The following is a 17557-nucleotide window of genomic DNA, read 5'->3' as shown; positions in this document are numbered from 1 at the left end:
GACTTAAGATGCTAAATTGTTATTGTTACATTAATCTTTCCTGGATCCCACATAATGAAGAGAAAAACTCCCCATCTGAACTCATTAATCTATGGTGCAACAGTCTCTTGTGACATGTCACGACAACAATCAAGAGCCACTTCTTTTACATGCCAAACACTGTCACTGCAGATCACAAGCCGGTCTCCAGCAGTGGACAACTTCACTTGTTTTACATGTTGTACAGGGACATAAAATTCACTGATATCCATATCTCCAATAGATCGTGAAAGGCACAAGCTACCGGGCCAACATCTAAAAGGACCAACCTTTGCATCACCCCCTATATTGAAACGTCAATTCTCAATTGGGATTCCATCATCTATAGTGTGGCCTTTATTAACCAAGGAACCCCTGGGATACTGAAAACAAACTGGCCGGTCATTGATGCGAGTAGCAGTAGCCACCATGTTCACAAGTTCAACTTTATCAGACAGTGCCATGACAATCATGTTTGGTAAGCACGACATGAATGTTATATCAAATGCTCCCCACTGGACGGGACCATCCGAACCTACCAATCTTGCACTTGTAATGACAAAACGCACTAGAATTTTTTGTTGATCAACATCATGAACAATCTGATCATAGGCTCTCTGTAATAAGGAAGATTGTATGATGCAAAATGGCTTCAATCTACCACATGACAAACCAGAAACAAACGTGATTGCATGTTGCTCGGCAACTCCCATATTGAAAATCCTATCTAGAAAAATTTTCCGAAACAGTTCAAGTGAAAGTTCCGATGTGATTCCTGCACGAACAACCACGATATCTTTGTCTTTTTCAGCTTCTACAACCAAAGAATCCACAAAGCAATCACCATATGCTTGAGGCTGACCAGCATTGTAGAACAAATCATAACTAACATATTCATCTTGTTGCTTGTCTATATTATTACTTTTCTTATTGTGTCCTCCAACCTGCTTTTCATCAGTTATAACATGAACCAAGACAGGACCCATCAAATCCAAGGAAGCTACTTCTTGAAGAACACATATGAGATCTTCAATATTGTGTCCATCCATTGGCCCTATATAATACAACCCAAGCTCTTCATCTACTTTAGCTTCCAATTCATGCATGCCCTGCCAATTTGTGAGCTATCAAAAGAAAATCCAACCAAGCCAGGAACTGTATCTGAATGTCCTTCAAAAGTATGTAATCAAGTTTTTCCCTTCCAAATCTTTAAAGTTGTGACACTTGAACCAGTAACAAGCTCACTTATGGGTAGCTTTATAACTGCTTGAGTCGTTGACTTGTGAACCTCCCATGTCTCAACGCATTGATAATTCCTCCACCGTTTCAAAGTATAATCACTAGAAGAAGAAATAAGGTCACCATCATCAAACACAATATCCGTGACCTGATACTGATGACCTTGAAAAGTGACCATCTCATAATGCATTCTCACAGCCAATTCTTTGTTAACCTGAGCATGATTGGTGTGATTCATGAACTAACCATCACCGTCAAGAATACGATAACAATAAACCCTTATGTTTGAAGTATCAGAGATGAATCTCATCTCAGAAGTGAATCCAACTTTTCCTCTAGGAAAATCAAGCACTCTTAATGGCAGTCAAATTTCCACTGGCCGCGGAAATTCATTAGTTGTCACTTTGGAATCTGGCGGTTTTGGTGGAATTGCAAAGTCGACCTTACCGTGAAACTCGATGTCGTTGAAGGGAGCCTCGATGTTGAGCAGTACCGAGAATGAGTTTGCAGTCGTCTTCCCTGGTAACAGTTTATAAATCGGAGCCAAAAAAATTTCATTACGAGTAAGCTCTTTCTTCAACGAGGATACTAGGTTGAAAGGAATTACCATTTCTGGGGTGAAGGTACTGTAAAATTCATGGTAGTGAGAATTGGGGAAAATTAGGTTTTTCGTCAATCGATGTAATTCCAACACAGGTTCCTCTTTCTCATCTTCAATTGATAAAATTGAGAAATCGTCGAGTTCCGTCAATCGTTATAACTCCAATGCATGATCCTCTTTCTCATCTTCAATTGATAAAATCAAGCAATCGTCGAGTTTCGACGATCGTTGTAACTCCAACGCATGTTCCTCTTCCTCATCAATCGGTAAAATAGATCTCCATTCGGGCTTGAAGTGCCAAATAAATACAGTAATGAATGTGTCCCAACATAACAGAGGTTGATGTTGAGACCGCCAAAGCCACCATTGATGAGCACCACCACGCAATTTCGTTACAGCTTTCTGCAACTTTATCGTATCTGGTATTCCATGATCCTTGAAACTTTTTTCAGCACTTAGCACCCACCAGTAGGCATCCTCTTTGTCGTCAAAAATAGGGATTGACATCTTAGTATCTTCAAATGTTTCAGAAAGAAAATCTTGCAAATCTTTTGTTTGTGGAGTGGGTGTCGCTTTATGTGAATGAGATGTTATGATTGTACTGATTGATCGTGGATGTGGAGAAAATATTGTATGTTGCTGGTGATAATCAATCGTGAATGGAATGAATTGTTTTTGTTGAGAAAACGGTGAGTGTGAATCCGGTGAGTTTGTTGTTTGTTGTTGAAAGGTATGGATGATGTGGGTTGAGTTAGGGTGTGTGTTTGATGTTGCTGCACTAGTACATGAAGGCTGCAGATGTGGTGTATAACCATGGGTGTAGTATAAATTTTGTGATGGGGTTATAAGGGAGTGTCGGTGGAATAAGATGGAAATGAGGGATTGATATGAGATGTAAGATTGGGGTTTGTGGGATAGGTGGGAGAAATACTCCATGGATGATATGAAGGTGTGTGATAAGGATAATCCATAGGAGGATTTGAGTACATGATGAAAGCACCAATTGTTAGGATGCTTGATTAAGAACCCTAACAAAACTATTAAAAGATGGAAAATCTAAACTATGAAGAAGATAAACTAAGAAAATAAAGATAAAACATAACTTTTGATTTCTTTGATACCCTTAATTGTGTCAAAGACACTACATATATAGTTCCCATAATGGATGTTCAATTCAAAGCCCAAATACACAAAAGCTCAATAACATACTAATAATATAATTTCTATTATAACCCCCTATCAATAAAAATACTACTAATATAAATCATATAATACCCTTCCATCAGTCCTGGTTGCACCGACACATATGTGTGGTCTAGAATGCACCACCATTTGTATAAATAGGGATTTTAGAGTTATTGGATAACATATCATTTCAACAAAATGTCTCTTTCTCAGCATTTGATTAATGTAGAAGTGTATTTCAATGACTGCAACCCTACTGTTGAAACAAAGATCCGAATCCTTTGTCACCTTGAAAGAAACGTTGAAAAATTTGCTGTCTGATTCCGATAACAGAAGGTTGACAAAGATCGAGTTTCGGAAGGACTAGATTGATACAAATGGAAGGGTGAAATACAACATAATCGAGTTGAAGAATGATGAAGATGTGAAGGCCATGTGGAAATCATTTCGCCGTAAAATAACTAAAGCTCTGATCGAGTTGGACGCGCGGATTCGAAGATCTGTGGACGACATAATGAAGTGTCTGAAACATCCAGAGTCACTCGTTAGTGCCTAGGTTTTCATGTTTCGGAGTACTGTTTATATTTGTTGTTTGTCATCTGATGTTTGTTAACAAACAAATTGTTATTGATGTTATTTTAAAAAGAAATTTAAATTTAAAAAGATAAAAAATTTATATAAGAATCAAAATTGTATTCAAACTATTAAAAATTCTAATCTTCTTTTTCTACGACAACTAGGTATAAGTATAACGAGTCAATTTAATTCAATTTTTGAGATAAAATAAATATAAACATGTAAAAAATAATTGATTTAGTTGGATTTAATTTTTTACATTTTTTTAATAAAAAACTAGTTTGATTTGATACCATCGAATTAATTTTTACAAATAATGCAAAACTAATTTTTAAAAATATTAAAAACTGAATTAATTTAATTGATTTAAATCTTCGTATAACATATGCACTTTTTCCACACAAAAATGTCCAAACTTCCAATGACATGTTTAACTGTCTAAGTAATTCTTTGTAAAAAATCATTTAAATCAGTTTAAACGTTTTGTTTTATTTCTAGATAGAATAATTTCTTTTCCCTAAATTAAACTAAACTGCATTGTAAATGTCCCTTGACATGTCTTGAAATTCAAAAAAAAAAATAATTGCAGTTCACCAAAAATGTTCTCGCATCGATAGTAGGAGTTGAATCTACAATTTCTATGTAAGTCAATTTTTTTAGTTTAATCAGTAAATTTATATAAAAAACATATTTTATTCGACTTATAAAAATAATTTAATTGCATTTTATATCTCCACGTTATTACGGTCTCTTTACAAATTATAAGCAAAAAGCAATAATTGCAAATAACTTTAATATCGTAATAAATTGTATTGATTATTGTTATTTAGTGACATAGATAGGATAATATTAACACCAAATTAATGTCACTAAACACTACTTAATATATTTTTAATTCCTCATGTTTTGAGTCCGTAAAATAAGTTGGGGAATGTTTAATAAAAGGCTTAAATAGCATGTTAGTCCAGGTAAATTAGCGCGTTTTTGTTTTTAGTCTCAAATATAGATTTTTTTAGAAAATAGTTTTTAAATGTTATAATATTTTGGTTTTAGTCCTTAAATTTAAAATTGGCAGAAAAACCTACAGGTTTCCTATGGATTTTTATGTGAAATTTCCTACGGATTTAAAATCTATTAATTTTCTACGAATTTTCCTGCGGATTTTAACTTGAAGGACTAAAATAAAAAAAATTAACATTCAGGGACTATTTTCAAAAAAAATCCAGATTAGGGACTAAAAACAAAAACACGCTAACTTACAGGAACCAACATACTATTTAAACCTTAATAAAATTGTGAAATGGAAGCCTTGGCCCTCAAGGAGGCTATGCTTAGTGCTAGTGATTTGAGCTTGGATCATGTTATCTTCGAGAGTGATTCCCAAAGCGTGTCTCAATCTATTCGGTCCAACCATAATGGTATTTTCGAGTTTAGTTTCATTATCTATTCTATTAAGTCTTTGTTGCTCTCTTTTCTTAACTTTTAGGTAAAATTTGTAAAATGTCAAGCGAATTCGATTGCTCATACGTTAGCAAAAGCGGGTGATTCTTAGACTAAGCGTAGTTTATTTTACACGAATCCTCCTTATATTGAATCCTTATTATTTAATGAGATGAGTTAAGTTTTTGTTTGTCAAAAAAATTATGAAAATTATCGCAATTAATTGCCCATATTTTTTTATCACTCTTTTCAAACCTAATGGACTGGGGATTCTTAAGAGGTGTGCTATCCAGATTGGATTTTGATGAGAGATTGACCCATTGGATTATGATGTGTGTTAACTCGATACACTATACTGTTCTTGTTAATTCGGATCAAGCTAGACCATTTGAACCAGGAAGAGATCTTAGACAACGGGACCTACTATCTCCTTACTTATGTATCCTTGTTACTGAAGGTCTTTCCAAACTTATGACGGCATCGGTGGCGCGTGGTGATGTCCATGGGATACAAATCTGTAGAGGGGCACCTAAAGTGTCCCATCTACTTTTTGCTGACGATTGTTTTTTGTTTTGCACGACAAACTTAAACGAAGTGAGGAATATTATGAAGGTGTTTACGGTAAATGCGGCGGCTTCAGGTCAGGGAATTAATCTGACTAAATCGGAGTTGTTTTTTAGTTGTAATTCATCCAAACCAGCTCAGGAGGATCTTGCTAGCATTATGGAAGTTTGCCATGTGTTAGGAACAGGGAAATATCTAGGTTTACCTTCTATGATTGGTAGAAGCAAGAAGGCCACATTCTCATACATTAAGGATCGAATCTGGAATAGGATCAATTCTTGGAAAGGAAGGTCTCTATCTAAAGCGGGTAAAGAAGTTATGATCAAATATGTCCTTCAGACTATCCCTTCGTACATTATGAGTATATTTATTCTCCTAGAGACGGTAATCCAGGACATTGAAAGGATGTTGAATGCATTTTGGTGGGGGGTGGGAAAGATGGTGGAGGAATTCAGTGGATGGCTTGGGACAAGTTAGCATGCCTTAAGGAGGATGGAGGTTTAGGCTTTCGGGATTTTAAAGCATTTAACATGGCCATGGTTGTAAAACAAGGTTGGTCCTTACTCTCGAAACCAGATGCACTTGTTTCTAAAATTTTCAAAGCAAGGTACTTCCCTAATAATTCCTTCTTTGATTCTTCTCTTAGTTATAATCCGAGTTTTGTTTGGAGGAGTATATGGAAATCCCGAGAGGTATTAACATTAGCGTGCATGTGTAACAGCCTGGGCCCCTCGCAAGGCGCTCCCGGCACTGTCACCTCACGATCTTCTCTACTCCCCTCCCTAGTAGAGTTTTTTCCTTCCGTGGGCATCGAACCCGGTACCCTGTGGTTCAAGTACATGTTCATTCCATTCCCACTACCAATTGAGCTACTAGCCCAATTGGTAGTGGGAATGGAATGAACATGTACTTGAACCCCAGGGTACAGGGTTCGATTTCCACGGAAGGCAAAAACTCTACTAGGGAGGGGAGTAGAGAAGATCGTGAGGTGATAGTGCTGGGAGCGCCTTGCGAGGGGTCCGGGCTGTTACAGTAGGTGGAGTATTGGTGATGGTAGTCATATAAAGATTATGCAGGAACCGTGGTTACGTGGGAGTAGTGAAGGTAATTAAGGAGGACCGTAGAAACAAGGGATTTATCATATGTCTGTTAAAAAATTTTGATGGCCAATGCGAAGCAATGGGATACAGATGCCGTTAGAGATCTTTTTGATGCGTCGGACACGAATAAAATTCTTCAGATTCCGTTGTTGGAAGAAGTTAAAAAAGATAGAATGATTTGGAAGGAGGAGCAGGATGGTATCTATAGTGTGCGAACTAGTTACAAACTTTGGTATCGTGCCGTTAGAAGTCGAGAGGAGGTGGGACGGTCGGAGGATTGAGGTAGTATTTGGAATATCAAGGCGCCACCTAGAATCAAGCACCTTCTTTGGCGAATTTGTAGGGGTTGCTTCCTACTCATGAGAGACTCAGGCAACGCTTTGTTATGTACCCGTCTGCTTGTCAGTTATGTGAGAGCACAACCGAGGATGAGTGGCATTTTTTTTGGGTTGGATAGTTACTAATCAGTGCTGGAGAGCAGCAGATTTGTCTAATCTTATAGATTCTCGCCTGCATTCCTTTCAGGATATTAAGTCTCTAATTTTTTATATCTACTCAAAGGAAGGAAAAGAAGTATCAGGTAGATTTGCGGTTATGATAGATGTTATTTGGAAAAACAAGAATGACTATGTCGGTCATAATGAGAAAGAAGAAGCGACAAACTTGGCATTAAAAGCGATGCACATATGGAATGACTGGTTTCAAGCTCAGGAAGACTCGACAAACAATGATCGACCTCATCATGCTTTAGAATGGAGTCCACCTTCTGTGGGTTGGCTTAAATGTAATGTGGATGTGGATTTTAATAATAATAACGACACTACTAATAGAGGGTGGTGTGTGCGTAACCACCTTGGCAATTTTATCTATACAAGTATTGCTTGGGATCCAGGAACTCTTCCCGTCTTTGAAGCTGAAGCCTTGGCGCTTAAAGAGGTTATTCTTGGAGCTATATCTTCGCACTTGGAGTTTTTGATTTTTGAAAGTCATTTCCAAATAGTGACACAAGCTATCCATTCCAATAGAAAGGGTGATTCCGAGTTTTGTCTTATTATCGAGTCCATTGGTAGTTTATTACATTCCTTTCCAAACTTTGAGGTGAAGTTTGTTAAATGACAAGCGAATTCGGTTTCTCATTCTCTTGCGAGGGCGGCCAATTCTTAGGCTCAACGTAGTATATTAGTTTTGATTTCTCGTTGTATTGAACATCTTTTGATGAATGAATTATTGATTTTATTGTGATAAAAAAAAGAAAAATAAGAAGTTTTTATTAATAAAAATCATAACCTTTGAAGAAAAAAAACTACAATTAGTGGTAGAGAAGGGGTGATACATTGATTGATAGTGTAAAATAATTTTACAATGTCAATCAATTATAACCATCTATCTAATTAAATTACTATTTTATTTATAATGATTTGACAAATTTATAATTTTTTTATTAGATAACACTGTAAAACTATTTTATATTGTCAGTGCATATCCATTAAATTCTTATTGGTATATTTTTAAAACTAAAACATATTTAAACATTTTCATTAAAAATTACAAACTGGAATTTAAGAGCACGGTAATAAATCTCTTTAAATTAATTTGAAATTATAAATTCGAAGTCAACCTTAAACACACAGTAGTAGTGTTAAAAAAAATTTTAATTTTCTTTATCATCTATTCTAATCATTTTTAAATTTGTATATTAGTTACAATTTCATGCAGAGAATATTTGATGAAATATAAAGAAAAATGACAACATGAAAAAATATAAAAAAAAGTTAGATACATTAATTCATCATTCATCCTAATTTGGCCCATTCACCCAAGACATTGACCAAATAATTCTCAAAAATCAAAAATCACCACCGACTGAGTCCAAATTAAGAAAACAAAAAGCAAACAACACATAATTTTTTATATTAATTTAACTGTATAATCTAAAGATCGATGGAAAGTTAAGTAAAGGCAAAAAAAAGTTATAGTAGATATGTCACTTAATTTAAATAAGTTGTTAATTTCAAAGACATCTTATTGTACAATTTTATTTATTTATTTTAAAGAAATAAAATTTTGATCATTAAACAATAAAACAAAAATTATCTATTTGAGATTTTGAGTGTCTAAGTGAGTTTTACATAGAATCATAATTTATTTTATACTTTGTTATTATCAATATATAATAAAAATCCAATTCTTTTTGTCCAACACTAAACAAAATTATTAAATAAACTTTATTAATTTTTATCTAAAACCAAAATTTTATTTATATAAATAAGATGTCTTTTGTTCCAACTTTTAACCTAAAATAAAATGTCCTCACACACTCTTAAGTTGACTTAACTGAAGAATTAAATTCTCCCATATATTATAAATTTTGCAAAATTTAAAGAAAAAAAATCTTTCACTAAATACTTTTGATTATAAACACTAAAGAATTAGTATAACTCCATTTTGCAAATATTACTAAATGAGTACTAAAAAAAATTGAGTTATCAACCAGAAACTAAATTTCCTGCCATTACTATTTTACCGCATCCATATATTTGATATGTTCGTAATCGTTAGATTAAAATTTAACGATTCAGATTTTAATGCAGCTTTCAATCTGCTTTAAAATAAAGTATTGATTTTAAAATTTAAACCGTCTGATTTTAATCAAACGATCGTGATCGTGAATATGCCGAAAGAATGAATGCAGTAAATTTTATATGCAGAGAAATATGGTCCGGATCCTCCAACTTAAATAGTCATATTTAGGTATTCCCACACTTTAACTCTATTTCACTCTTGCAAGTCCTAGCATAGACAATATGTCAAGCAAACATTGGAACATTCAACTCTAAACTTTTATAAGAAATTATTATTATATAAATTTATAACCGTTCGTACCAAGATACCATTGACCTAATCAACCCACATTTATGCTGAATTTATTCTCCAAGAAAAAAAAACCACTTTGCTTTTATTGCCTCATACAAACTATATGCTCTATGTTTTTTGGGTCCAAACTTAAATTATTCCATATCATATTCTTCTAGCATATGTTCACTCATCACTATCTCACCATGATGATGAACCTTTGATGGAAGAAATTATTAGTTTCATTTTCTTCATAACTTAGTTTCAAATATTGAGAAGTTGATCACTTATGGGTACCAAAAAAATTGTTATGCTAAAAACTCATATTGATTCAATCAAGTTATATTTTCATAATGATTTTGTTTATGAAAACTTGATTTGGGTTTTGGCTTCTATATGGATTTTCTTATGCAACTATGTGCTTCATTCCATTGGGTCCATACTCACATACATATTCAGGTTTGGTAAATTTTTACTCTTTTATTTTAGGTTATTTGTTAAATGCATGAAAAAATGAATGATTATTTCTCTTTTTTATTCTTTAGATTTCATAGAAAAAATGAGCAACTTGCTCCACTTGCTTTGGTTGAAGAAAGAAAGAGGAATGATTTTGAAGATTATGAGATTGATAAGTTCATAGAAGAGATAGGTAATATGATATTTCAAAGTAATGAAGATTTTTATATAGCAAGTGAAGGAATAGAAGGAGAAACAGAGTACTCTGTTTTTGAGAAGAGTGATTCTATTGATGAGAAAGGAAAAGAAGAAATGAATTTCTATGTTTTGAAGAAGAAAGATTCTGATTTGAATGAAGATGATAAGAAAAGTGAAGGGGAAATAAATTGTGATGATGTTAAGAAAAGAGATGAAAAAGAAACAGAGTGCTCTGTTTTTGAAAAGGGTGATTCCAATTTTCATCAAGATGGTAGGATGAGTGGAAAGGATATTCAAGAAGAAGGAGAAGAAACAAAAGGGTCTACTCTGGTTGATACTAGCTATGATGCAACAATAAGTAATGTTCAATTTATGTCACAAAAAGATATTGGTGATTTGGAAGAAGAACCTATGGCCTTTACAAGCTTCTCTTTTCTAAGAAATGTTTGCATCAATGAAAATAATGTCAAAAAGGAATTATTAGAGCATAAATTAGAGGCATGCCATGTTGATCAAGGAAAAGGTGAAGAGGGTTTTTTAAAATATGAGATTATAGGCTCTAACAATTCTAGTGAAGAATATGAGTGTGAAAATCTCAAGGAAATGGAAGGTTTTAAGGAAACTCAATTTTCATGTGATAGAGAAGAAGTTTCACATGATTTTGTTGAATGCAAAAATGATAAGGAAGATTCTTCATACCATGGAGAAGAGACTTATAATAAAACAATGTATGAAGAAGAGTTGGATGAAATGGAATATGTTGAAGAAGATGAGGATGAATATGAGTATGAGAATGATGAGGTAATGGAACAATTCAAATTGGAAATGAAAATTGCAAGACAAGGAGGACTTGCAACAATTTTTGAAGATGAAGAAAGAGATAACTCTTCAAAAGTTGTTGAAGAGAAATTACAGCCATTAAGTATTGAAGAGAAGATGGAATATAAAGATCACATTGTTGAAATTCAAAAGGTTTATAGATGCTATGCACAAAAAATAAAGAAACTTGATGTCTTGAGTTATCAGACCATGCATGCAATAGGTGAGTAAGAATCAAATTATTTAATTTTTTTTTTTATGATAAATCAATTGCATTAAGTTCATATTACATTGAGATTAGAACATAAATTCTTAGACTAACTACAAAATTCATTGTTGTCTTTTATTGGTATTTGAGCATACACATTCAATTATAGAAGCGTGAGTTCGAACTCGAGATATTTCATTTATTCATTTTTAAATGATGAAATGTCAGCCATTAGGCTATTATACAAAAAATACTATTTCTTTAATAATAAATATTATTGTTATTATTTCTTTTTGTTATTGATGAACTAAATTACCTATTTAACCTTCGATGTAGGTCTTCTTCGGATAAAAGACCCTCCAAAATTATTTTTAATGCAAAATTCAACTGTCAAGCCTTTAATGATTTCTCAAAATTTGTGGTTGCGCAAAGCCCAAAAGAACACGTTTAATCCAATGTTGAAGTTTGTTAATGAATTGCATAGGGATTTGGAGCTTGTTTATGTTTGTCAAATTTGTCTCTCTTGGGAAATTCTATGTTGGCAACATGAGAAAATTCAAGAAATGAAAAAATACGATTCACAATGGCCTCATAGGTATAACATAGTTGCAGGTGATTTTCAACTTTTTCAGGTTCTTATTCAACGGTTTTTAGAGGATGAGCCATTTCACCAAGACCATAATAGGGTTCAATATTATGTCAATAATCGATCTCTCATTCGCAACTTGCTCCAAGTTCCAATCATAAAAGGTATAACAAAAATTTATCATTATTCAATTATTTATTACATTGTTAGACATGTCTCATTGTTCCATACTCACGTGTGTGCTCCTACTCAATGCACTCTCCCGTTATTATTATATTATTATAAAAATTTACTCATTTTCTAAAATCTACTAATTATTGGTTAAATCTAAAAAGTGAATTTTTATGACATTAGATGGTCTAACATATATTTTTTCACATTATTAATGCTTTATAGGGTAACAATAGTGTTATGATTGTTTTGTAGATGATAGTGCAAAAGATAAGAAAAAAGTTAAATTGAGTGAAGAGGATGCAATTGGTAATGAAAGATTAGAACACATAATCCAGAAATCCATGCAAGTGTTTTGGGAATTTGTGAATGCGGATAAAGATGATGAGAATTTGTTTCACAAAACATCTCATTATAGAGAAAATGAGATCAAGAACAAAGAAATTTCAGATCTTGTTGGGAATATCCGAACCCAATTACATAAGGTTTTCCCCTGTGTTTTAATTATACTTACTTTCTATGGGCATTATCATATTCTTACAAAATTGAGTTTTAAATGTTTTGTAGAAGGAGAGAATGGTCAAGGACAAATTGAGAAGTGGAAATTGCATAGTTAGGAAGTTCCAAAAACACAATAAGGATCAAATTCAATTGGATCATGATATGTTGCTTGCTCAAGTGGGGTTGAAGTTGATTTCAAGAGTGATAAATATGAAAAAGTTGAGAAAAGATCACTTAATATGGTGTACTGATAAGTTAAACCAAATCAATTTTGTTGACAAGAAGATTCAAGTGAAGTCTTCGTTTTTGCTTTTTCCTTGTTGATTGATATGTTCAAATTCTTTAGATAGAAAGATTCATGTTTATATAGAAAAGAGTTATGTAGACATAAGATTTAGACTTAACTTACGTAATCTTAATGTATGTGTATACTCATCGAAGTTTACTAATTTATAAAATACAATTGAAAGATTTTGTATCAAAAATTGTTTCCATTGTAGTGATTTAAATAAAGTCATTGGCAGAGAAAAACAACTAGTCAATTTCTTCGCTAAATATCAAATGTTGCTTTATTACTATGAATCAAACTGAATTTTGAAACGTAAGACTCACACCATGCACATTCATCACATACGCTAGACTTTAAATAAATACCATTGTGATTTTATATTTAATTGTAATAATAAGTACTTTTCAAAATTGCTTTATTAAGAGTGGGTTTGAAAGTTAGTTTTTAGAGGATTCTGAAGATAAGGACTTTGAAAGAATGAGTATTTTTTTTAATAGAAGGGATGATACTCTATATAATATTAAATAAAAAGAAGAGAACAAAGTAAGGGGGACGTGGAACAAACATCTATTTTGGAGAGAAAAATTGTTGGAGCAGTAAAGCGACAAAGAATAAAAGTTTTGGAAATATTTATCCGGGAAATTATCGTCTCTACAGGGATTAATGTGAAGGAAAAACTAGCATTCAATAGTTTCAATCCTTCGAAGTTTGGATTAAGGTTTTCGAAAGGAAAATGCGAGAAAAGTAAATAAAGCAAATAAACAATCTCAATAGTCTAAGAGAATTTATCATGGAATTGCATTTCATTCTACCCGTCAAATACTTAAACTTGCCAATCAATTGAACTCAACCTAAATTACTCGTCAATACCATCACATATCGCTCACAACCAAGGTTATTGAAATTTTGGTCTTCAGATTCCAGATGTCCTATGACTTGTTGGGACATCTGATCTGATACAACATACAACTGACAAATATCCATGAATGAAAAACAATGCTGGAAAGTAATTGAACACACATGATTTTTAACCTAGTTCGGTGTACAACGACACCTACTCTGGAGGCTACCAAGCCACGAAGAAATTCCACTACTGGCAGTATCAATTCAAAGCTAAACAACCTCCGGTTTACAACTTCTCACTTAGTCCCTAACCAGTGCAACTTCTACCCAAGAACTTCCTAGATAAGAGAAACTCCTCTCATTTCCAATCACCGCAATGATGTCTCACAATAAATACCCTAGTCACTAATATTGACGGCTCTTTACCACGATCTTCAATTACAAACAATACACGATAAGACTCCCTTAATCAACAAATACTCTCCAAGAAAATATGCTTTCCAATTATGCAAAATATTCTTCAAGAAAATAGGTCTTCAATTATTAGTTTCCGAAATATTCTCCATATTTAGAAATCAATCAAAGCTCTTGAACACAGATAAAATACTTTATCCTTAGATTAATAGTTATATTGGATAGCATAATATTCTTCAAATATTCTGCATCTGTAGTAATCAAAACAGAATCTGAAAGCCCAACTTATTACTTAGTCACGATGTTGGAGGATCCTGCATAGGACATGTTGTTTGACATGTTATACCAGATGCAGTAAATAAAACATCTTGTTCAACATATTGATTATCGTATATTTTATGCAATGTTGAAACATATTGATCATCGTATATTTGCTGCCTAATTTGTTTTACTAAAATTAATGATAACCATACAATCAGAGAATTAACAATCCCCCTTTGGAAAATTTTGGCTAAAACAAATTTACATATTACAATCTGATCTCAGCAACAATAAATGTCCAGTAGTGCTCTAGAGTCCTTATGCACTTCTCAAGTATACCTTCTCAACTTGAGACTTTTAGTAGCAGATCTACCTGTCAGAGAGTTAGTCTTCTTTTTATTCATATGAAGATTGTCAAGGCTTCATGTTTGACATCTTTTCACAGCATTTTGAATAAGCTCCATGTACCCACACACCATGGACCAACATCATCAAGAAAGGAGTAGAAAGTCCTGAAGTCATTTGATGTACATGAGGAAGAAGATAACGACACTCCCCCTCAATGTGGAAACCAACTCTTGCCACTGATGGAAGTATCCAATTTTCCCTAATGATGGATAACACTTCCAGAGGGAATAAGCGACCCATTAAGTGGCATAAGAGACCCCTTAAGAAGCATAAGAGGAAACTTAAAAAGCAGCCACCAGTCAACCTATGTAACTTAGAAGACACGACACAACTGTGTTCATAACTCAGATCACAAGACGCGTGATGAAACATCTTATTTGACATCTTTGTAACTCCAGAAATTCAGACACAGGAAGGAAAGAAGTCCTAAAACCCCATATTTTCTCTCCCCCTTTTTAGCCAAAAATTAACAAAGATTTTCATCACAGTGTTTACGGTGATTTTCGGTAAACAACCACTAGTCCTCCAAATTATGAATATGCTTTGGTTACTTGCAGGATCGACTAGATTGATCCTAGGACATGTGTTAAAAAGCTGTCTTTTATGATGATTTGGTTCATACTTTCTTGGTTTTGGTTTTTTATAAAGTAATGATGCGGATCTATAAATAACTACAAAGTAAAACTAATTAAAATGCAATGAAACATAAATTGGTTAGACAATAATCGTAAATGACTTCGACGGAAATGTAACAGAAATTAAACTACAAATATGAAAATACTTGACGAGAAAGCAAAGGAAATTAAAATACTTCGATCTTATAATAGAAAGATAAACATAGATAAGGTGTTGGTGTTACACGTACATTTCTCAACGAAAACTCTTTCTCTAACGCTTGATACTTGAGTGATTTGTGAGTAATTTGTACAAAATGAACACCCCTGGATCCTACCACTAAGACCCTTATTTATACTAATTCGACCCTAACAATCCTATACTAGCGAAATGCCACGTTTCCTACATGCATGCACTTCAAATTCCTGGGGCTCCACATGTCCTCCTTGATTCAAACGGAACTTTTCGAATTTCAAACCTTCCCGCTCGAACCTTATTCGATTCGCGACAATGTGTCCTTCGTGAGAATGTATCAAAATACCTTAAGTCTCAACAATCTTTGTGTTTCGAAGACTACTTAAGGTTTTGAAGGCTACCTATCTCAATTGAGCTTTGATTTAGGAACCTTCATAATATATAACATTCTCAAAAATAGCCATTCAAAGCCATTCTTCCTCCGAAACTTATATTTTCAAAGAATATACACATTATTCGAAATCTTCAGCTAACAAATTGCCCCCAATAAATACCTGTTTCAAAAAACCAATAGAAATAGGCATTTCTTGACATTATGAGATTTCGATTTTCTCACAACCTTTTGAGTTCCAAGACTCTAAATAACGTCACAATCATTTATAACCTTTCTTTCAAAGACGTCTTGTCATTTTCAAAAACGTCTCTTCAGGACGTGCGTTCCCACGTCTTAACACTATTCATGATTATTGCTCCTAGATACTAGGAGTAAGGCTAACAACTGTTCGACCGTCAGATAAATAAATCAGCCGCTGACGCGTGTCTCATTAACTCCACTAATTAAAAAAAATAGAGAATTGAAAGGTTTTTTACTAAACCTTTAAATAAAAGGGTTTTAACGTTTAGAATACTTTCTTCTCCATTCACAATCGTTTCATAACAGCTCCAAATGCAGAAACAAAACCTTTTTTCATTACCTCTCTATTTCTGAAGCAATTCATTCATGGCTTCCTCCACCGATGAGAACCCAACGACGACAACAATAGACGCTTTTCAACTTATCCATCAACTTCAACGTCCTTCCCAAGTGGGAAATCAGCAATACATTCCAGAGCCAAATCTAGAAGAAACTCGCGCTATTTACGCCTCTCAGGTAATTATCCCTTTTCTATTTTCTGGAAAGACTCATGCTTTCATGGGCCTTTACCTGGTCGTGACAATCACCTTCAAAATAAATTCTTCCCTGTTTACTACAAGGCCAGGCCTTTAGTTAGTAGAAACAAGATAGACAAAGAGGGTAAACCACTTCCTGCTGACAACACCGTCGCTGAAGGTTCTTCGACTAAAGCTTCCGTAGTCCCAGAAAAAATTAGGTTAGGTACATGATCAACATTCTTAGGGTCTTTAGGGCAATTCCTTTAACAAAAGATCCTGAGTTATATTACGCTTGGTTGGCTAAAGTTGAAGCCATGAAAGCTTCATTTTGGAAAGAATTAGGGATTTATGATTTGATTCAATTATCAAAAATTGGTTTAGAGTACAACCTAACCATGTTAGTAGCGTCCATGTATTTCTGGGACGCCTCCCACAACACTTTCCATCTCCCATGTGGGATGATTACCCCAACTCTCTTTGACATAGCTGCTATCACAGGGCTTCGACCAACAGGGGAAGATTTTGACCCTAACTATATGGATATTGATACCATACAATTTGGTGAGATTAAAGCCACCTATACTGTGTTCACTACAAAACATCATGACAAAACGAACGATGAAGTGTCAGACGAAGAACACATTGCGTTCTTAGCACTCTAGCTTTCGAGATGCGTCTTCTGTTCCAGGTCCCTTCAGGTAGCTAAAAGGTATCTCTGTATGGCCAATCAACTCAATGCTGGGAAAAAGTTGAACTTGAGCCAACTAATTCTGGGGTATCTCTACGAAAGTCTTGGCCAATCAGTAGACTTCATAAAAGAATACGAAACTGGGTCTTCTTTACTTTTCGCTGGGCCTTTCTGGTT

The 17557-nt window shown here is 33.9% G+C and overlaps 4 protein-coding genes across 4 annotated transcripts; 3 read left to right on the top strand and 1 right to left on the bottom strand.

The window, feature by feature from the left end:
- Positions 1-335: 335 nt before the first annotated feature.
- On the bottom strand, positions 336-1124 carry LOC131618870 (1-deoxy-D-xylulose-5-phosphate synthase, chloroplastic-like). Its single transcript, XM_058890025.1, has one exon. The coding sequence runs from the start codon at positions 1122-1124 to the stop codon at positions 336-338; it is 789 nt and encodes a 262-aa protein (XP_058746008.1).
- A 4193-nt stretch (positions 1125-5317) lies between these two features.
- Positions 5318-6100, top strand: LOC131618869 (uncharacterized). The gene has a single exon (XM_058890024.1). It carries the CDS (start codon positions 5318-5320, stop codon positions 6098-6100), a length of 783 nt encoding a protein of 260 aa, XP_058746007.1.
- A 685-nt stretch (positions 6101-6785) lies between these two features.
- Positions 6786-7839, top strand: LOC131618867 (uncharacterized). Its single transcript, XM_058890023.1, has 2 exons — positions 6786-6983; positions 7249-7839. The coding sequence occupies exons 1-2, from the start codon at positions 6786-6788 to the stop codon at positions 7837-7839; spliced, it is 789 nt and encodes a 262-aa protein (XP_058746006.1).
- Positions 7840-9731: 1892 nt separating this feature from the next.
- On the top strand, positions 9732-12839 carry LOC131618866 (uncharacterized). Its single transcript, XM_058890022.1, has 5 exons — positions 9732-10035; positions 10122-11272; positions 11594-12007; positions 12270-12499; positions 12582-12839. Exons 1-5 carry the CDS (start codon positions 9866-9868, stop codon positions 12837-12839), a joined length of 2223 nt encoding a protein of 740 aa, XP_058746005.1. The 5' UTR covers positions 9732-9865.
- Positions 12840-17557: the final 4718 nt, after the last annotated feature.

Source organism: Vicia villosa, linkage group LG7, assembly GCF_029867415.1.
Source record: "Vicia villosa cultivar HV-30 ecotype Madison, WI linkage group LG7, Vvil1.0, whole genome shotgun sequence".
Taxonomy (NCBI): Eukaryota; Viridiplantae; Streptophyta; class Magnoliopsida; order Fabales; family Fabaceae; genus Vicia; species Vicia villosa.
Note: the sequence above shows the minus strand (reverse complement) of the source record. Positions and strands in the feature narration are given on the sequence as shown.

Bases quoted from the DNA above. Each gene is read 5' to 3' on its own strand.
- LOC131618870 (XM_058890025.1), bottom strand. From the start codon at position 1,124: ATGCATGAATTGGAAGCTAAAGTAGATGAAGAGCTTGGGTTGTATTAT.
- LOC131618869 (XM_058890024.1), top strand. From the start codon at position 5,318: ATGGACTGGGGATTCTTAAGAGGTGTGCTATCCAGATTGGATTTTGAT.
- LOC131618867 (XM_058890023.1), top strand. From the start codon at position 6,786: ATGGCCAATGCGAAGCAATGGGATACAGATGCCGTTAGAGATCTTTTT. The intron at 6,984-7,248 runs GTGGGACGGTCG...CATTCCTTTCAG, and splicing joins CCGTTAGAAGTCGAGAGGAG to GATATTAAGTCTCTAATTTT.
- LOC131618866 (XM_058890022.1), top strand. From the start codon at position 9,866: ATGGGTACCAAAAAAATTGTTATGCTAAAAACTCATATTGATTCAATC. The intron at 10,036-10,121 runs GTTTGGTAAATT...TTTATTCTTTAG, and splicing joins ATACTCACATACATATTCAG to ATTTCATAGAAAAAATGAGC. The intron at 12,008-12,269 runs GTATAACAAAAA...ATTGTTTTGTAG, and splicing joins CCAAGTTCCAATCATAAAAG to ATGATAGTGCAAAAGATAAG.